Here is a 13,443-nt window from a genome sequence, read left to right as displayed (position 1 = left end):
TGAGTTCAGAGAACTTTGATTCTAAGATATGCACAGAAAAAGTTATCTAACATCATTTCTCCTTATTCCCATCTTCTCCTGTTTCCCTACTTTTTTAATTGAAATTTTGTTTAAAATAAATAAACAAATTATCCCATGCAACCTCTATCTACTTGTAATATAACAGTCATGTTATCAAAGACATGAGTGTAATGACAAGTAATTAAATGAAGTAGAAATCCCTCAACAAATGTCAAAACCAAACCAAACCAAACCAAAAAACAAACAAACAAAAACCACCAAAGAAATCAGGTTCTTTTTTTTTTTTTTTTTTTTTCTTAACAGATAGCAAATATTATATCAGTTTATAAAATTCTATGGTCTTTTTTTTCTTTTTAATCAACACTTAACTGAACTGGATTTTGAGATTTTTAATGTACCTAAAGTTCAAAACTGTCCTTAGCTCTTGTCTAGCCTTCTTGGCTTTGAGTAGCATTGTCAGCTGTGGTTCAATTTAAGTGTAAGAATATAGTCACTGAAGTGTTATGTTATCTTTAAACAGGAATGCAAGTCAAAGACATGGAGATCAAGTATTGTGTTTAAAAAGGACACTCTTGTCATTCGTGAAGTTAGAGAGGATGACATTGGAAATTACACTTGTGAGGTAAAATATGGAATCTTTGTTGTCAGAAGAACTACGGAATTAACAGTTACAGGTAATCATAGGCTCTTATTATCTATTATATGTAGGAAAAAATAATTTTGTGATTAAACAACCATTCTGTGATTATGTGATTTGAGTTGTGAATATTTGAGTCATTATGTAGTTATCTACATAAACCATTCTTGCACAAAACCTTGCTGTGTCTAGGCATGAATGGTCAATACATCACGGTTGTCCTGAATGCTTCACAATAGTATGTGTAATATTTTGATTAAGTCTGAGTTTTGGTCTACTGCAAAAGCTTCTGGATAGGTCATGTTTTTGAATGGGAAATGTGGTCAAGGAACAGATAACTTCAGCAAGCATGAATTCTAAAAAAAAAAAAAAAAAATTAAAAAAAGAAAATTGTGTTTAATTTTTTTTGTTGTTGTTGTTAAATGTCTTGGGACATGAGAATAGCTATAACTACAACCCAATAGCAGTAGGTCTGATTGCCTTGGGACATGAGATGAGCTGTAACTGTAAAACAATAGCCTGGAAAGATCTGTGCAACAAGGTAATATATATATGTAAGGGTTAGTGTTCAAACAGTGCATAAATGAAGGATGGTAGCATTCTTTCTCTGTTATTCTCTGTTGCCCTTTCTGTAATTTAATTTTTCAAGAACTTCTTGATCTCAATTGTTGTGTGCAGTCATAACCAATTAACCTATTTTCCATTAGTCTAATTATTTTTTTTTATCCATTTATTTGGGGCTTTAAAGATATTTTAAAGTATCAAGTTCCACAGAGTAATTACATAACATACATAAAATATAATTTAGCAACTAGCAATTGAAGATGAATTTAATATAATCTGCATTTAAAGCTACCGTATCAATACATAAAATTCCTCATAGATGAAAACAAAATATATGTTGTAATATAAGGTCCACAGCTGAAGAACAGTATGAAGAACAGTCCATTAGCTTTTCAGTTCTTGACCAGACCTCTAACATCTGTTTAACAAGCTTTTAAAGAATATAGCTGTATGTTTACCTAAGGCAGAGGATTAACCTCTAGAATTATAGGATGACACTGGAAGGCAGGAATACAACACAATCTATGTAACACAGTGCAGTTCAACAATATATTGAATATACAGAAAAAGAAGGCAGAAGCAGTATTTCCCTGGGAAAACTAAGGTGAACTAGATTTGCGCGGTTCACACCAATGTTTGTGTATATAAGCTCTTGTATGTAAGCTCTCTCAAAATATCAAATAAAACGATAAGCAAATCTTAGAGAAGGAGTTTTGTGGGCTTTTTTGTTTATTTCTTTTTAGTATCTAATATATAGATATTTTGCATGATGACAATTAGAAACCACACGTTGTGCATTAGATTGACTTGAACTGTTTCCTTTTATGGTGAAAAGTTTGCTTTCTACTTTGATGTATCCCATTTACTCCACATTATCAGAAATTAAAATGAATTATGGTTTGTAATTTTCTTCTAGCAGAAGAAAATGGTTTCTATGGTTTGTGATTTTCTTCTTTCTTCAGTGTGGAAATGATACTGTTTATGTTGTTTTGAGAGAATTCAGGCAATCAATTATATTTATTTAAGTTCAATATCAAGGATATCTTCATATTTTTTCTTTTGTTTGGAATTGATTTGTTTAGTCGGTACAGAGAGGCAATTATTGTCTAATGATTAAGCTCCCAATAAACATATCCTGATTGATTCTCATGCATATAAGGCAGAGATACAGTCCTCAATAATTTGATTTATACCAGGAGGTTGTCAATTACCGTTTGCAATATATGATGTATAGACTCAAAGAGAGTTCGCTCATTCCTTAGGTGATCCCTCCTCTCCGTGTGGGTGGTGCTCCACTCTGAAATAGTATTTCAAGTAGACTCAGCAGAGAAAGAAGAAAAGGGTTGCAACCAGATGCATGTTGCTATTTGTAGCAAAGGTTTCAAAAATGTAATTCATCACTTGTGGTGTTGGTAGTTCAGTGTTTAACTAGACAGAGACAGAAAGAGGCTTGGTTGATTTCCATGTGTTAAAAATGAATGAATGCATAAGGAGGGAATTACATAACTTCCACCTCTGCAAACACTGGCAGATGTAAAAACAACCTCCAAAGCAATAAACTGCTTGGATAGTACTGTAGTTCTTCAAACCATCTTTATATTATTCTGGGACTAATCAGAGCAAACAGATCTCCCCATAGTACTACTAATTTTGTATTAAAACTAGTGACATCTTGATAAGACTTTTTATCAATGCTTTATAGGAAGAGATTTGAGCTTTACAAGCCAGCCTTATACTTTGTGCTGAAAAACAAATTGTTTTGTCCTGGAAATACATTTAGGAGTATATAGAATAAATAGGTTGTGGGTGGGGGTGGAGGGGACAGATTGCTTGTTTTGACAAAGAAATTAAGCTTTAATTCAGAAAATGAGAAATAAATGTTGCAAATGTCAAATTAATGGCAGAAAATTAAATTGCTGGTTGACTTCTTTATTGTATTAATGAAAATGTAATTAATTAAAACTAAAAAACTATATATCCTTCCAACAGTTTCTGACATGCCTCCAGGCAGTATTGGTAAATGATGACATTTGTGTGAACTATTGTTAAGAACAAATTTAATCATTAAGGATCAGATCCACAAAAAGTGAGAAAATATTTCAGAGACATTTGAAATTTCTCTGCCAAACATATTAGTGAGTTAAAATAAAAGAAATACAAAAGTATGAGTAAGCAAGTAGTTTTGAGAATTACCAATTTGTCTCATGCTTTCAAAAATCCTTAACATAATGGAGCTTGTGATGTGTTTATCAAAATGGAACTCATGAAAAATAAGTCTCTGTATTCATTAGCATTACCTTATCAGGGTTTTCCCTGCCACCAACATCACACAGCCATCATTAAAAAATACTTTTTTGTTTGTTTGTTTGTTTTCCTATGTGCTATGTTTCCACATGTGTTTAAGATTGGAACTTAGACTTTCTACATTTCTTTCCAAGAGTATATCATCTTTCCTCTAGAAACAGAAACAAATGAACAAACTAAAAACACTTTTGATGCAAGAAAACCATGAGCCAGATATTTTATATATGTAAACATTTGTATTTTTCTACAGTAACTGAAGATCCACCTTTGTGCATTGTTACTGTCGCCTAGTACGAAATCAAATGGTTTACTGTTTTGCTAAGAAATAATAGGTATCTGGTTGGTGACATAACAAGATTAAGTATGTTCAGTGGAGTGTAGAACTGAATTAAAGCAGCATATTTTATCCTTCCTTTTACTTAGAAGAGGCAAGGAGAAACAGAGTATTGGGAGGCTACAGTTACACAATCATAGGCATATTCTCCAAAAACCTAAATTTTTCATCTTTCTTTGGTCTCCAAAATTCAAATTGGAATAAAAAAAAAAAAGGTTAAAATGATGATTTTGAAAAATATTATTTCAGTGGATATCTTACCTATGAACCATTTATACTGAAAACTTTCCTGCAGATAACAAACTAAGTTTGGACTCAGGAAGTTATTTGGACAAATGTCTCAAAATTTTTTGTTGCAAACAGTCTTTTTTGCAGATGATAATTTAGATGTTATATAACTTCAATCAATCAATCAAATAAACAAAAACCTGTTTAGTCTTTCTTTCTTCCTTTTGTGGGATAGGAATGATGCTCAATCTTTCTCTCACAGACTTCTTGTACTACTTTATGTAAATAATATCTGTTCTTAATTTCAAATACAAACAAGTTTGAATCTCAGAGTTTAAATTCATAGTCACCATAGATCTACCTTACAATACAACAGCAGACTTAATACTGAGGTGCCATACAAATATATGTGGAATGTACCCAGTAAATATGGAAGTAAATATGTAAATATGGAATGTAAATATGTACCCAGTAAATATGGAATGTACCCAGTAAATATGGATATAAAAATGTGAAGGTACACAGATATTCAGACTAACCTTGACATCCTGGTGATTTTTAAGACAGGCGTGGGTTGATATCTTAATAAAAAAGGAACAATAATATAAATCTCACTGATGAAGAGAAGATAGAATGTGTTCAGACAATATCAAAAAGGATAGAAAAAGTTTTCTTATAAATTTATAAAACTTATAAGAGAACTTAAAAAAGTTGTCTTTGTGTTATTACACATAAGAATTAGGGTAGAAGTTAAAAAATCTTCAAAAGAATTTGGTGGAATAACAGGGCCATATGTATAAGGAACTGTGATATGGTAAATTAAGGGCAGCTCCTGGATGATTTAATGCACGCACAGGGTGAGCCAGCTATGACATCGGTGGGACATGTCAGCAGCCTTCCTTCCTCATCTCTCTTTCTCTTTGGATGACATTGTGAAGACAGCTGACTTCAAGATCACCTTCATTTTCCAGCACTTTGGCAGTCCTGGTGTCTTCTATACAGAAATTGTTGCTGCTACTGCAGACTATTAAACTATGGATATAATTATATAGGCACATAACATTCAATATGGTGTTGCATATGCTTGCTATGTTAATGTTTCACACATTATATACCTCTGTATATAGTGTAATATTGAACAGCTCATATTCTGATTCAGAATTAAAACTGGGGGAAGAAGGAAGGAAGGAAATTCACGCATTTTGAAAAAGGCTAACTTTATAGATTATATCCATCTCATCTAACTCTAACAACTGAAAATCACTAAGCCATGGAAAGTGAAGATTTTCCCTCCTTTTATAGAATGAGAAAAAAAATTATGTTTCTTACTTTAAGTTATATTCATTGAATCTCATTTTTGGTACACCTTTAAAGTAACAACCATATTTTGTGCTCACTTTTTAGATTTATTAAAAATAAAAGCAAAACAAAACTTGTTAACAGCTAAACAGCTGTGTTTGTAAATCACATACAAAATCTTCAAATGTTACATACCCATTCCTTACCAAGTATATATTTAAATTCCATTCCAAAATATGTTTTTTTCTTATAATATGGATGCATCTTTCAGTCTTTTATTAAGATAAATCTTTTTTTTTCTTTGATTTTCATATTGTTTGGAAAATCTGTATTTCACATTGAAATTATATCATCTAAATATTTTGAATCAATTTTCTTACTGTGCTGCCATCTGACAGAAAATATCTGATTTGCAGATTATTCTAGTGATATTTAGTTGGTAACTAAATTCAATATTCACACAAACTGTAATTAATGGTTCTTGGATAGCGGTTATGTAATTACATACTTTAAAAAGTCCTTAAATGTACTAAAACATTTGTAGACATTTATACCTGCAGACTGGCCAGCATTATCAATTCTTTCTTTTATATGTTGAATTTTAATTAAAGCATACCTGCATTCTTAATTAAGGGGCAGGATTACATTTTTGCAGAATAGTGTCAGTATTAGTATTAGTTTAGTCATACTGCAAACATAGGTCAAAAATATTTTCCAGCAGCAATTTACTTTCATTAAATGCTAGGTTTAATAATATTCTTTCTGTTACTTACACTACCAAAACATTTGCAAAGACAAACTCTTTCAGTTTTTGTAGGGTATCAATCAGATCAAATGAATTCCAGTCTGGGTGAAAGAGAGAGCACGTGTCCCCACTGCAATTTCACACAGTTGTTCTTGATGAACAACATAAAGCAAACACACCCTGTCAGCCTTAATTATCCAATTCCTTCATGACTATTTGGTTATATATATATATATTTTTTTCCGTTTTGTTAAAAGTGAGAAGTTCTTACACCTTGCAGATGGAATCAGAGCTAATCAGTAGGTTCTTATTCCTGAAGCCTTTCCTCAGAGATACCTTTTAGTGTCTTTGCTCATTGATTTGCCTCCTTGAAAACATCTCCTTCTGGAATAAGCAGGAATGAGCAGAATTTTAGATTTAGAGGTTTGAGTATGTTCATAATAAAACTATAATAATACTAAATTAAATCCAAGTTGATACAATCTTTTTTATTATTTAAAATTAACCTGTTTGGTTTAAAAATCTTTCTGTAACAACCTTGCAAGTGGCAGTTTATTCTTTTCCATCTGCTACGCGTGACTTTTTTATTCTCTAGATTTTTAGGCAAAAAATAAAAAATAAAAAAAAGGAATGCAATTTGTTTGCTTACAGTTACACAATAGCTGGCTATTAGTGTTGCTTAAAGGCTGGGATTTGTTGCATAAGCTTTATCTTGTTTGCTTTCTGAAAGAATTAAGCTTCATTAGTAGAAAATCTTAAATGACAATAAACATGTATTTTTATTCCTGAAAAGTCCATCATGAAAATAACCATTATTAAGAAATAATTATAATTAAATTATATATCTAGCCTCACAACTCATAACATTTGGGTTATGAGAATGCATGGCCATCCAAACTATATTGTGAAAAAAGGGGAGATATTGTAAGTTTTAGCCTGCTTAAAGTGATCTGTATTTTAATTTGTTATGATAAAATGGGAACACTTCTTTTTTTTTTTTTTTTCCCCAGAATGTTGGCATTGATTCTTTCCAGTTCTGTTGCTCTTTCTCCTTCAATACTTTCAGAGACAGAGATGTTGGAATAGGCATTCACTTCTTTATTTTTAGCTGGTGCTAAGTATGAAGAGCATTAAAGAAAAGGGGGTTGTTTTCTAAGCTTTTAGAGCTTGAGAACAGACTCTGCTGAATTTCTGCAGCTTATGACAGGGATGAACCATTTTGGATGCACCAAGCCCCTCCTTGCTTCAGCTGATTCTAATAATTATCAGAGCTTATGTTCATTCCTTTTGTTCATCATGAATTTAATTCAACTCCAGAATATATTCAGAGAGAAAGTCTATTTACCAGTATTATTCTCTGCAAAGACTAATAAAATCTAAAGCAAACAATAGACTCATTAGGAAAGCAGTATGTTCAAAATACTAACCTAGCATTTTTGTAATACATAAAATTCTGTAGGTTTAATAAATTCATGTCTGAAGAGTGGGTTAGGTGTATTTGTTGTTGTTTTGTTTTTAGTTAGAAATGAGTGATCTTCTTTTATAGTGCAATCACATTTTGTGTGGCTGAAAACAAGGTTCTAAATTAATCACCTATGTGCATTTAAGTAATAACAATCAGAATATTTGAATAAAACCTTATCTATAAATGTTAATTTAACATATTCATTGTAAATGGGTTTAGTGAGTTACTCAAAAACTTATATGAAGACAGCAATGAACAAAGCTTCGAGCAAAAATAATTCTTGCATAGCATACATTCTATAATATTATTTCCTCCTATGTTGTTACATTTTTCAGCTTAATAATAATAATAATTTCTATTTCCATTACCCATTTTCCTCTCTACCTGGTAGTGCATCATCAGAAAGGAGAAGTTATCAGCCTCTTGTGTCTTTTTGTACGGGTAATATAAAAGCAGACCATTACTTATAAAATCCTTTAGATATATTAGAAAGTTTTGTGTTTAGTACATTAAAGTATGTTTCAGTCTTTACAACCTCATTTTAATCATCCTTGTTTGCTATGTATTATGACTCTCGATGTATCTTCTTATCTCATACAGTGTTAATTAATGGAACAAATACATAAGCTTTGTAATATTTACTTAGGCAGATGCTACAAAACCATGTAATTGATAGTGCAGTCACGACTTCTGTTGTCTTAGAGTCCTTTACTCCCTATTGACAACATGGTGTCAGTGAAAGTGGGAGTTCTTAGCATGTGCTTATCAGTAGAAGAAATCTTCTATTCCCTGAAGAAAATGAAAAATTACATTTAAATTATCCACTTTGTAATAAGTGTAGTGTACTTCTGTGCATACTTTTGCTAAAACTATGCCATTTTTGCTTACTTCTATTTGCTGTTCCATTATTAAGAACTTGATGATTTTTTATAATTTATATTCTATTTTTTGCAGATTTATTATTATTATTTATGTGTAAATAAATACGCTTTGTGTAAGATTCAAAACAAACATAATAACTCCAAACAAAATTGGATTTACATCAGTTGAGAATAATTTAGGGAAATGCCATTCCTTGGTGCGATGGAAGTTTGTGTGAGCCGGTTTCCCTTTCTTCTTGAGTCATACCAGAATATTGAAATATAAGCATTTTAAGTAGGTGTGGTTACCATGGTATCACTTCCCAATGTTTCAGTTTAGTGTGATGAAGTTGTTAAGATGAGCTTCATTCTACAAAGAGAAGGAAGCTATAGACAAAAATGTAACAAAACAGTAACTGTCAGTGACTACTAAAGACGCAAAAGATTTACAAACCCTTAGTTCATTAAGATGTTATAAAAATAAAATAAATCCGTTCTTAAGGCACTCAAGATGCTTGTTAAGCAACCTTTTAAAAAGCAGTTAAATGACATTCAGTGTTGATATTTCACCTTATTGCTATAGAATCAGAAGATCTCATTTTAGTTTTACATTCCCCTAGAGTATGTTAAATCCAACAATATTTTCCTAACCTAGCATTTATCACTTTCCTAGTTTTTATTTGAACATTTTAGGTAATTTATGTGAACAGTGGAGTCTTCTAGGATGGCATTTTAATAAACTAGTGTACAATATGTTGAAATCTGATAGCATATAGACCTAGAGTTGCCTCTGTCCTTAAAATTTATACACCTCCTCAAAAAGTCTGTACATAATTACACTAAATGAATATTTAGCTTTAAGATAGAGAACAAACTTTAAAATATAATAAAGTAATGGTAGAATTAATAAGAGCTTCACTGGTACTTTTTGGCACATTGGATATCTTGTTTAGGTTTATTGTTTAAATGTTATCAGACTCTTAGTATATAGACTCTAAAATAAACATTATCATTTCGTATCTTCCAGATTTACCCAGTGGCAAACTGATTGATCCCATTCTTATCCAGCATGGATAAAACACCTATTGGCTTACTAGAAAAAGTGCTAAAATATCCTTAAAGCTCTAAAGACAAATATATATATATTCTAGGAAACTTTATCTGAAAAAGTTTAAAAATGAAAGATATATGAGAAGGAATGGGAATGGATAAATCAAAATGATATCATAATTTAACTTTTGATGTTTCACTTATCTCTCTGAGAGCTTAATATACAAAAAAAATTTCACCAGCTTATTTTTTTCTGGGAGAAGCTGATAACACATGGTAATTGTTTGAATATGAGAAAGAAATTGGAACCAGCAATGACATTTTTTCATTTCCTTAACACAGTTTTTCTTTTCAACTTGGAGTATTATATTCACATCCAGAACTACAGTAATTTAAAAATACGAGCTATAACTTCATAGAAACAAGACTAAAGAGTGATATAGATCAGTGGATTTCATCCATATTCTTTATACAGTGTAGAGAGGGGAGAAATAGAATGGAAAGATGCCTGTGAGTTTCCTCCCTAAAACATTGTCTCTCCTCACTGCATCCTTTCCATGTTAAACAAGATGATGCTATTTCTCCAGACACAGCAGATGACAAGAAACATTCTCAACCCTTAATAAACCCTTTATGGACTCAGCAGTCCTACAGCATAATTTTACTCAAGTAGTGAGAGGTTTATTAATGATGAGTGTATGATCTGTTGAGTGTTTTCCTTTAGAAGTAAGATTCCTCTTGCTTAAATTTAGTATTTATGGCCATCTCTGTATGAGCTGGTAGCTCTTTACAGCAATTGCATAGCATGACTCGTCTCCTCCTAATGCCAATGTGTAAAACATCAAATGAATTGTTATGTAAATTCCTACTTCTGTCTCTTGACTATCAAAAGAGCTTTGGGTAACAAGGGTTCCTTAAGTCATTAAAATGAGTCTATATATCATTATAGATTTATAATATAAAAATCTGAATAAACTGAATCCTACTTTTCACAGTTTTACAGTTATGTTTATAATCTTTGGAAATGGCAAGCTGGCTATGCACTGTATTTCGTTGTTATAAAACAAGTCCAAAAATTAATGTCAGATTTTTGAAGCAGACAAAAAGAACAAATCTGCAGTAGAAGTTTCATCTGTTTTTAGACTGACGTGTACAGCTGAAAAAGAGCTTTCAGTTATAGAAGGCTGTCTTCAGATCTCAGGGGCTTAATATACCATCTGGTCTAATAAAATATATTGCTTCTACCTTGTTTCGTCTAACCCATCATGTCTACAACAGCATTACTATTATCGTTTTTCATGGTATTTAGGTTTTCTTAGGATGGAACCACAGCATGAATCTCTTTAAGCTAGATGCATTGTGGAAAAAAAAAAAGTATAGGTTTTTGTTTGTTTGTTTATTTTTTGAATATTATTGTTTTGATTCATTTTGGCCACTAGGATAACCTGTGCTTCACAGGTGTTCACATAGAGTGTACCCTTTTCTATTCTGTGTTTTATTTGAAAGTGATGCTTGTGGTTACAAGACCACCAAAACTTTCCTTTTATATTTCACTATTCTGAATAGAACTCAAATTAAACATCAAGTAATTAATAATTGAAAACAAAAGTTTTTGTTTGGGAGCTGCAGTAAACAGAATAAATGTTTTATTAGTAAGTAGGTGGGTTACAATGTTTCAGTGTAGAAATGGTACATTTATTTTAAATTACTATATTTATTCACTGCTTACCAGTGTCTTCTGACAGGGCATTTTTTACTGTTGATATCAATTGACATTGATGCCTTGGTGGATGAAGAACCTGAGGAGAGATAAGGCTTTCATTTTGTTGGTGCAGAGTTCTGCCAGGAGCCTCCAGCTCCTGGTCTCATCCAGGCAAATCATGAGAGGCACTCATCTCCTGCTTCCTCCTCAACCCTGTGCTCTGCACTGCAGTCCATGCACCAGCTGCCCTGGAGCATCCCATACAGGACCTCTCCTAACATACACCTCTCCCACTCTCCTAACATACACCTCTCCCACTGGGGATTTAAATGACCTCTCTCACTTTGCAAAGCCTGCCTTTTGAAAGCACAGGCTGGCAATGCACTTTGGTTCTGAGCATCTCTTCAGTGATGTTCTTCATGTGTGGTGGCAGTGGGAAGCTCCCAGGCCACACCAACCCCTACTACTGCAGTGCTGAAGGGAGTCCTTACACACCAGGTACAGAACCCCTCCATGAAGCAGCAAAGCCTTGCTGAAACCCTGTTTTGATTTTCAGATTTTTTGTTCCTTCAAAGAAATTCCATTAGTTTTTCAGAATTTTTGAGCTAGCATTCAGAATTCAAAAAGTCACTCAGGTATAACTTGTCAAAGAGCAAAAAATGCATTTTGATAAGCTAATTTAAATAGAAATAGGCTCATTCTTTTGTGTGGGTTGCATATGCATTTTGATATGCATTTTTTTCTCTCTTTTTTTTTTTTTTACTCTGGATTTTTATGAGCAAATTCAGTTTTGTGAGGAGCTACTCCGACACCTTCAGGAAAAAGAAAAACAAGATTAGGTGAACAGTTTGTCATTTTTTAGAGCTGACAATATCTAGACTTTGCTTTTTGGTAACATTTACAGAATGACAGTTTCTTAGGATGAATGGGAAGGCAGGAACAGAGATCAGAGAAGGATAGACACTTGTAAAATGTGGATAATGTCACCTTTACTGGAAATTATGTGATCATAACAAGAAAAGCATTTGTTTTTCCTTACTCTTGTACACAAATAAGAAATTGTACACTTGAAAGGATATAGAACCATGCAGCTACTATTCTGACAAAGACAAGCTCAAAAGATTGAAGGAAAAAAATATTTGGAAGAGCTGTTCTGGCTTCTGAAGTCAAGGACATTTCACAACATGTTTGCGTGTGCTCTGTACTGCCTTATAGTAATATATTATAAATGTTAGTTGGCAGATTACATCTTATATTCAAAAGTTTAATTCTGTACTGTTCTGCTCTAGGTGCCTTCTTGTCTATGTGGTTCATGAACACCCTCATGATCTGTCAAAATAGATTTGAAATGCACATAAAGCTGAACAAATGATGATTTACAAACTCCACTCAGGAAGATAAACAGATATATACACCTGCCATGGGGTGGACAGGAAGCGTAAACCACTGAAAATTTCTTACTTTATACTGCAGTTTATGCAAGTTGGAAGAAAATATTATCTTTACAAACAAATTGGGGATCCCATTATTACTTAATAATTTCATAGGAGACATGGTACCTTCTTTTAATTGTCAGTTTGGCTTTTTTACTTTTTTTTTTTTCCCCTGACCTGTCTTTTTAAAACAGCAATTGTGGAAAATTAATTCAGCAAAGATAAAACAAATCAAGTGATATAAATTATGCTTTTAAGCCTTATAGACCAAATTAAAAGGCTTTCAGATTTGAAAATATTATTTCAGTTTTTGATTATATGGTACAGTAATTCTTCTAAAATAAATAAATAAATAAATAATGTGAGCCAACCCAGTTCCCTTATTAAACTGAGTGCTTCATAGTATCAAAGGACAGAAAACTTGCATTAACTTGATTAAAAAGACTATACCAAGTCAATACAAAAGTGATGAATCTAGTCCTGGGATTTTAAAAGGATTTTGTGAGCAGAAAGGAGACATTTTTAATAAGTAAATTGTTACACAGTGAATAGCTACATGTGTAGAAGGTCCTTATAGTTCCTAATCTTGTACATTATTGAAGTATAAAGGGAAAGAATAGAGTAGGAAATGTAGTCCTGGCTCAAGAACTAAAGTGGAAGGGGTTTTAATTCTTATTTGCTATGGCAGTTGATAGCATTTAGTTAAATTAACTGAAATGCTGTGCAATTGTTAGAATATGGATTGCTAATTCAACAGAAAATTCAAAAGAGTATTTATTCTGTTAGACAACTTTCAGCATT

General features: G+C 32.2%; 1 protein-coding gene across 1 annotated transcript in view; it reads left to right on the top strand.

Moving 5' to 3' along the window:
- Positions 1 to 13,443, top strand: part of IL1RAPL1 (interleukin 1 receptor accessory protein like 1) — a 338,817-nt gene that overhangs the window by 62,894 nt on the left and 262,480 nt on the right. Inside the window, exon 4 of the mRNA XM_050712265.1 lies at positions 542 to 695. Within this exon, the coding sequence (XP_050568222.1) occupies positions 542 to 695 (154 nt within the window). The remainder of the gene's footprint in view (positions 1 to 541; positions 696 to 13,443) is intronic.

This window comes from Cygnus atratus, chromosome 1 (assembly GCF_013377495.2).
Source record: "Cygnus atratus isolate AKBS03 ecotype Queensland, Australia chromosome 1, CAtr_DNAZoo_HiC_assembly, whole genome shotgun sequence".
Taxonomy (NCBI): domain Eukaryota; kingdom Metazoa; phylum Chordata; class Aves; order Anseriformes; family Anatidae; genus Cygnus; species Cygnus atratus.
This window is presented reverse-complemented; position numbering and strand designations above follow the sequence as displayed.